At 58.9% G+C, this 6,647-nt stretch overlaps 2 protein-coding genes across 2 annotated transcripts; both read left to right on the top strand.

Annotated features, from left to right (window-relative positions):
* Nucleotides 1-1,344: 1,344 nt before the first annotated feature.
* Nucleotides 1,345-3,800, top strand: DMA (class II histocompatibility antigen, M alpha chain). The gene is made up of 4 exons (XM_010720603.3): nt 1,345-1,476; nt 2,123-2,389; nt 3,200-3,481; nt 3,562-3,800. The coding sequence occupies exons 1-4, from the start codon at nt 1,404-1,406 to the stop codon at nt 3,729-3,731; spliced, it is 792 nt and encodes a 263-aa protein (XP_010718905.1). The 5' UTR covers nt 1,345-1,403; the 3' UTR covers nt 3,732-3,800.
* A 116-nt stretch (nt 3,801-3,916) lies between these two features.
* On the top strand, nt 3,917-6,393 carry LOC104913622 (HLA class II histocompatibility antigen, DM beta chain). Its single transcript, XM_010720600.3, has 5 exons — nt 3,917-4,039; nt 4,528-4,809; nt 5,430-5,705; nt 5,777-5,890; nt 5,977-6,393. Exons 1-5 carry the CDS (start codon nt 3,955-3,957, stop codon nt 6,204-6,206), a joined length of 987 nt encoding a protein of 328 aa, XP_010718902.1. The 5' UTR covers nt 3,917-3,954; the 3' UTR covers nt 6,207-6,393.
* The last annotated feature ends 254 nt before the right edge of the window (nt 6,394-6,647 follow it).

Raw genomic sequence — 6,647 nt, 5'->3', positions numbered from 1 at the left:
AAATCATTAAAAAAGGGCGAAGTTGCCCCATCCTCACTCACCTGAGCCGCTCCCACGCGGGGCCACGACCCCCGACCCGATATCATCCTCTTGTCGCCCCCTTAAAGCCCCGTTTTTGGGGCAAAAAATCAAAAAAAACATCCCAGGGCAGAAAAAGGAGCCACGCGCTACGTCAGCTGCGCCGCGATTGGCCGCCTGCCGTCACGTGATACCCCCGCGCCACTCCGACGGCCCCATTCATGGAGTCCGGGCGACTCCGCGGGGTCCTATCGCCGCTCCAGGGGGGGCGATGGGGCGCATGCGCAGTGCAGGGGCATGTGGGGGAGGAGGGAGGGGTGGGGCTATGGGGGTGCGCAGTGCTGCTGGGGTGCTGCGGTGGGGTTGCATGGCGTTGCAAGGTTGCAGCCATGAAGATTCACGGCATTGTAAGTGTGCATCTGTAGGGGCCCGTGGTATTGCAAGGGTGCACCTATGGGAGTGCCCGGCGTTGCAAGGGTGCAGCCCTGGACGCGTATGGTCATTGCAAAGGGTGCAGGCTGTGGAGGTGAATGGCATTGCAAGGGTGTATCTATGGGAGTGCACAGCATTGCAAGGGCGCACCGATGGGTGTGCCTGGCATTGCGTGCGTGCATGTGTGGGGATGCATGGCATTGCGGGGGTGCACCAATGGGGGTGCTTGGGATCGCAAGGGTGCGCCTATAGCAGTGCCTGGCATTGCAAGGATGCACGCAGGGATGCGTACGGCATTGCGGGGGTGCAGCTGCCGGCATTGCAGAGGGCCGATCTCGCCCGTAGGGCTGTGCAAACCTGACTGCGGTGCAGCGCTTCCAGCTCGGAGGGCGCATTGCAGTGCGGTGCATTGCAGTGCGAGCAGCCACTGCTGCAGGGATTGCAGTGCACGCCCCGAGGATGTCCCCTCGGCTCCAAACGCCAACTTTTACCCACCAAATCCCACGCTTTTATCCCCCAAATACGTAGTTTTACGCACAAAACACGTTTTTACCATCAAACCTCAGCCTTTTCTTTCAAAATCCCTCGCAAAAGCAACATCCGCGCTGTGATGAGACAGCCCAGCGATCTAGGCAGCCCACTCGTCCCCTACTTCGTTAATTAGCGGTGCTTATTAATTGCTCGCCGTTGGTTCAGCGCCTATTACAGCGTCGGGGCTCCCCGCTAGTTTCTTCTACCTAGCAACACGTGACGCAAGGTAATTGCGGAGCGCGGCCATTGGTTGAGCCGCACGATCGCCGCCTGTCACAGCGCCGGTGTTCCCCGTGGATCTGTTCTGCCTAGCAACCGATGACGCGAGCGGGTGTCCTGCGGGCTTGTTCTGCCTGGTAACCGCTGACGCGTAGAGCCACGAGGCACGGCCATTGGCTGAACTGGTTGCCGGTAGCTGAGGGATGGGGGCTGCGAGCGGGCGCGGGGCGCTCGTGGCAGCGCTGCTGGGGGCGGCCCTGGGGAGCGTCAGAGCCGGTAGGGAGAGGCGGGGGCATAGGGTGGGCATGGGGTAGTGCCAGGGGTGTCCAAGATACGTGTATGGGGAGTGCAAGGGGCTGTGCAAGGAGTGGATCGTGCTCGGTAAGGGTGGGCATGCACTAGTGCAAGGAGTTGTGCAAGGGGTGTTTGCGCATTGATGCAAGGGGAGGATGAGCAGGAGGGTGCTTGCACGCATGCAGGTGGCTGTGCATGGTGTGGTTGGTGCATTAGTGCAGCGGGGTTGAGTGTGAGAAATGGAGTGAAAGGGGTGCCATGCACTACTGGTTCAAGAGACTGTGCAAGGAATGCGTTGTGCTTTATTGCAAGGGAGGAGTGCAAACAGGCGTGCATTTGTGCAAGGAGTAGCCGTGCACTGGTGCAAGGGGCTGTGTACGGAGTTCTTTGTACATTAGTGCACAGAGTACGTGAGCAGGAGGATGCAGGCACTAAATTAGTGCGGAGGTTGTGCAAGGGGTGGTTGGTGCATTGGTGCAAGAGGAAGTGTAAGCGTGTACGAGTTGAAGTGCACTCAGCGTGCAGAGTGTGTACACGTGAAGTGAGTGTGCATGCAGCAGACGTGTCCATGCACAGTGTGCGTGTGCCTGGTGTGTCCCTGTGTCCCACGCCCTGTCTGTGCCCACAGAGCCATCGCTGCACACTCTGTCCGAGGTGCTCTTCTGCCAGCCGGACACGCCATTGTTGGGGCTGTCGGTGGCCTTCGACTTGGAGCAGCTCTTCTCATTCGATGTCCCCAACTCACAGTGGCTGCCGCAGCTCCCCGATGGCCCCGCCTGGCCCGCGGGCACCGAGCAGCCCCAGGAGCTGCAGCACGACACCATACTGTGCCGCAAGCTGCACGACGAGCTCACCAGTCTCGCCACCGGGCCACGGCCAATGCCTGAAGCCAAGGGTTGGTACTGCTGTCCCCACTGTGACCCTGCTGATGGGTCCCCAGCCATGTGTTCCCGGTGATGCTGACCCCAGTAGACATCCCCAATTGATGCATCCCTATTGATGCATCCCCCATGCACATCCCACTGATGTGTTCTCAGTGGACATCCCCAGTTGATCCTTTTCCCAGTGGTGCTGTCCCCAGTAGACATCCCCAGCTGATGAAGTCCTTGTTGAAGTTGTCTTGATTCATTCATTCCCACTGATGTGTTCCCAATGGACATCCCCAATTGATGATGTCCCCACTGATCCCATCCCCATTGATGCATCCCCAGTGGACATCCCCAGTTGATGTTGTCCCCGTTGATTTATTCCCCATAGACATCCCCATTGATACTATCCCCATTGACGTGTCCCCACTGGACATCCCCATTTATGCTATCCCCTGTAGTGCTATCCCCATTGATGCTGTCCCCAATGGACATCCCAATCGATGCTGTCCCCAGTGATGTGTTCCCAGTGACATCCCCTGTTGATGCTGTCCCCACTGATGCTGTCCCCAAGAATATGTCCCCAGTGATGTGCGTTCCCAATGGACGTCCCAACTGATGCTGTCCCCAACGATGTGTCCTCACTGATGTGTCCCCAGTCCATGCTGTCCCCAGTGACGTGTTCCCAGCAGTACGACTTCACCAATGTACCCCCAGTTGATGCTATCCCCCATGGTGCATCCCCAATGATGTTTCCCCAATATGATGCTGTCCCCAATGATGCATCCCCCATTAATGCATTCCCACTGATGCGTCCCCACTGATGTGTCCCCCTGCAGGCATCCCAGTGGCTGACGTCTTCCTGCAGCAGCCGTTGCATCTGGGCTATCCCAACACCCTGGTCTGTATGGTGGGCAACATCTTCCCCCCAGCCATCACCATCAGCTGGCAGCGGGACGGCGTCCCCATCACCGACGGCGTAACCCACCTCACCTACATCCCCATGGAGGACCTGGGCTTCATGCGCTTCTCCTACCTGGCGGTGACACCTCACTCTGGTGACATCTACTCCTGCATTGTCACCCGCGAGAGGGACAACATGTCCGTGGTGGCTTATTGGGGTGAGTGGGGACGTGGGGGCGATGCTTTGTGTCCCCGCAGCGGTGGCCGATTGGGGTGTGAACGCTTTGTGTCCCCGCAGTGCCGCAGGACCCCATCCCTTCGGACGTGTTGGCCATGGCGGTGTGCGGCGCGGTGACGGCGCTGGGCATCCTGCTGGCACTGCTGGGTTTGGGGCTGCTGCTGTCCGCCCGCCGGCACAGTACATGGGGACAACGGGGACAGTGGGGACATTCACCCCGAACTCATTGATATCCTCCATGAGTTGATCCCTCGGCTTGGGAACGGTGGCAGTGATGTAATTAAAGCCTTTTGTTTGCAGCGCGGTGTCCTCGTTTGTCTCCGCTCCAGGAAGGGTGGTAATTAATGGGGTTGGGTGTTGTCCCCACAGCCCCTGAGTGGCAAAGTCTGATCCCATTGCACCGCCCATGGGGTGACGTGGGGAGGAGGAGGAAAAGGAGGAGGGACGGAGGGGATGAAGGCTGCAATGCTCCCGATGGGGCCGACGGGTTTCAGGGTGCTGGGGGCGATGGGGCTGGCGCTGAGCTGCGGGACAGCAGGTAGGACGGGGGGAGCGTGGGGTTTTTGGGGTGAAGCACGGGGGTTTTAGGGTGCAACATGGGCTTTTTGGGGTGCAACAAGTGGGTTTGGGTGTGAAGCGTGGGGGGTTTTGGGGTGCAGCGTGAGTTTTTTGGGTGCAAAATGGGGTTTTTGGCAATGTGGGTTTGGGGGTGCAGTGTGAGTTTTTAGGGTGCAACATGGGTTTTAGGGTACAGTGTAGGGCTTTGGAGTGCAACGTGGGGTGCTGCATGTATTTATAGTGCACAAAGTGTGGTTCTTGGGGTGCAGTGTGAGTTTTTAGGGTACAATGTGGGGTTCTTAGGGTGCAGTGTGAGTTTTCAAGGTACTGCATGGGATTTCTGGGGTGCACTATGAGCTTTTAGGGTACAACATGGGCTTTTTGGGGTACAGCACGGGGTTTTAAGGTGCAGCACAGGGCTTTGGGGTGCAGCCCCACTACTGTGCCCACCCCGTGCCCCCAATGCAGGCGCCTTCGTGGTGCACATGGCCAGCTCCTGCCTGCTGACAGCCAATGGCTCCCTGGGGGGCTTTGACCTCATCGTGGCCTTCAACAAGAACCCCCTGGTGTGCTACGACCCCGACGCCTACATCTTCTACCCCTGTGACGGGTGGCTGCTGCACGATGTTGCCACTTTGGTCGCCATCTTCCTAAATAATAATGCCACATGGGTGCAGCGTGCAGAGGCGCGCAGACAGGCGTGCACTGAGCTGGCTGCACAGTTCTGGGCACACACAGCACTGCGGAGGAGTGAGCACTGCTGCATGCAAGTGGAGCGTTGCAAACGGGCATTGCATGGGATTGTTGCATGGGGGTGTTGCACTGGGGTGATGCTGGGACGCTGGACAGGGATGTTGCAAAGGGAACTGCATGGGGATATCGCACAGGAGGTTGAATGGGACATTGCTTGGGGACATTCCAAAGAAACTGAGTGGGAGATTGCAAAGGAACGTTGCATGGGGACTTTGCGCAGAGCATTGCAGGGGATCCACGCAAGAAATTTGCATGCGGAATGCGCAGAGACATTGCATGGGAATGCAGCATGGGGTCATTGCATGAGGAATTGAGAGGGACTTTGCACAGGGAAGTGCAAAGGGGCGTCACAAGGGGACATGGCACGGGACGTTATATAGGGGGAATTGCATGGGGACACCCAAAGGGAATGCAAAGGGACGTTGGATGGGGACACTGCAAACAAATTGAGTGGGAGATTGCACCGGGACGTTGCATGGGGACATTGCATGGGGATGTGGCATAGGGTGATGCACCTGTATAATGCACGGGGACATTGCATGGACTGTCCCACCAACCACCCTGCAGGGTGACAGAGGGTACCGTCCCCAGCTCTGACCATCCCCCCTTTGCTGCAGCACCACCCCAAGTCCGCATCGTCCCCATCCCCATCTCCAACGACCCCGACAGCGTCCGCCTCATCTGCCACGTCTGGGGCTTCTTCCCACCTGCGGTGACCATCCAGTGGCTGCAAAACGGCCTCGTGGTGGCCTCAGAAGACACCAAACTGCTGCCCAATGGGGACTGGACCTACAGGACACAGACGACCCTGAGGGCCAGCACTGCAGCGGGGAGCACCTACACATGTTCAGTGTGGCACTCCAGCCTGGAGCAGCCGCTGCAGGTGGACTGGAGTGAGTTAGGGGACGGGGATGTGGCACCCACACCCCACAGTCCCCCATGGCTCATTTTGCTGTTCCCGCAGGTCCCAATTTGTCTCTGGGGATGATGGCACAGGTGGCAGTGGCAGTCATGGCGCTGACCTTGGGGTTGGTGGCATTCAGCGCTGGGGTTTTCAGCTTCTGTCAGAGGCCACGGGGTGAGGTGCTGGGGATTTGTGTGACACCAAGGATCTGTTGTCCAGTGTGGGATGTCCCTCCTCATTCATCATCTTCTGTGTGACAGGTCCTGGTGCTGGTCCCAGTCCCCATCCTGATGCGGGTTCTGATTCCAATCCTGGTCCTCAAAGTGATCCCCGTCCAAGTTCTGGTCCCCATCCCAGTCCTGGTCCTCATTCTGGTTCTGATCCTCATCCCGGTCCTGGTCCCCATCCCAGTCCTGATCCCCATTCTGTTTCTGATCCACATCCCGGTCCTGGTCCCGGTCCTGGCTTTGCTTCTGGTCCCTATCCTTGACCCTGGTCCTGGTCCCCATCCCGATGCCAGTCCCAGTCCTGGTCCCCATCCTGGTCCTACTCCCCAGTTTGGGGACCTCAATGACCGGAATTCCCATGTCTCAGCATGGGGACCCCCAGCTTGGGGTGAGGGGCTCTCATCCCCCCAATAAAACCATCTGCAGCCCCAACATCGCTCTAATTCTTCGTTCTCACGTTGGGTGGGTGGGGCTCCCAGTGCTCCCAGTGCTCCCAGTGCTCCCAGTGCTCCCAGTGCTCCCAGTGTTCCCCAGCCGTCTATGTCCCCTAAACGTCGGCTCCGCTGCATTTTGCTCCGGTAACAGATGACGCTGCCGCGACGCCGCCTCTGATTGGCTGCTCGGTGCCCCCCCTCCGCCCCACATCCGTGAAGGGGGCATGTGGGGTGGAGGGAGCAGAGGGGCCGCCCCCCAACCCCCCCCCC

This window comes from Meleagris gallopavo, chromosome 18 (genome assembly GCF_000146605.3).
Source record: "Meleagris gallopavo isolate NT-WF06-2002-E0010 breed Aviagen turkey brand Nicholas breeding stock chromosome 18, Turkey_5.1, whole genome shotgun sequence".
Classification (NCBI taxonomy): Eukaryota; Metazoa; Chordata; class Aves; order Galliformes; family Phasianidae; genus Meleagris; species Meleagris gallopavo.
This window is presented reverse-complemented; position numbering and strand designations above follow the sequence as displayed.

Excerpts from the sequence above, each read along its gene's own strand:
- DMA (XM_010720603.3), top strand. The coding sequence starts at position 1,404 with ATGGGGGCTGCGAGCGGGCGCGGGGCGCTCGTGGCAGCGCTGCTGGGG. Across the intron at positions 1,477-2,122 it reads CCTGGGGAGCGTCAGAGCCG|AGCCATCGCTGCACACTCTG; the intron begins GTAGGGAGAGGC and ends CTGTGCCCACAG. Across the intron at positions 2,390-3,199 it reads GCCAATGCCTGAAGCCAAGG|GCATCCCAGTGGCTGACGTC; the intron begins GTTGGTACTGCT and ends GTCCCCCTGCAG.
- LOC104913622 (XM_010720600.3), top strand. The coding sequence starts at position 3,955 with ATGAAGGCTGCAATGCTCCCGATGGGGCCGACGGGTTTCAGGGTGCTG. Across the intron at positions 5,706-5,776 it reads GCCGCTGCAGGTGGACTGGA|GTCCCAATTTGTCTCTGGGG; the intron begins GTGAGTTAGGGG and ends CTGTTCCCGCAG. Across the intron at positions 5,891-5,976 it reads CTTCTGTCAGAGGCCACGGG|GTCCTGGTGCTGGTCCCAGT; the intron begins GTGAGGTGCTGG and ends TCTGTGTGACAG.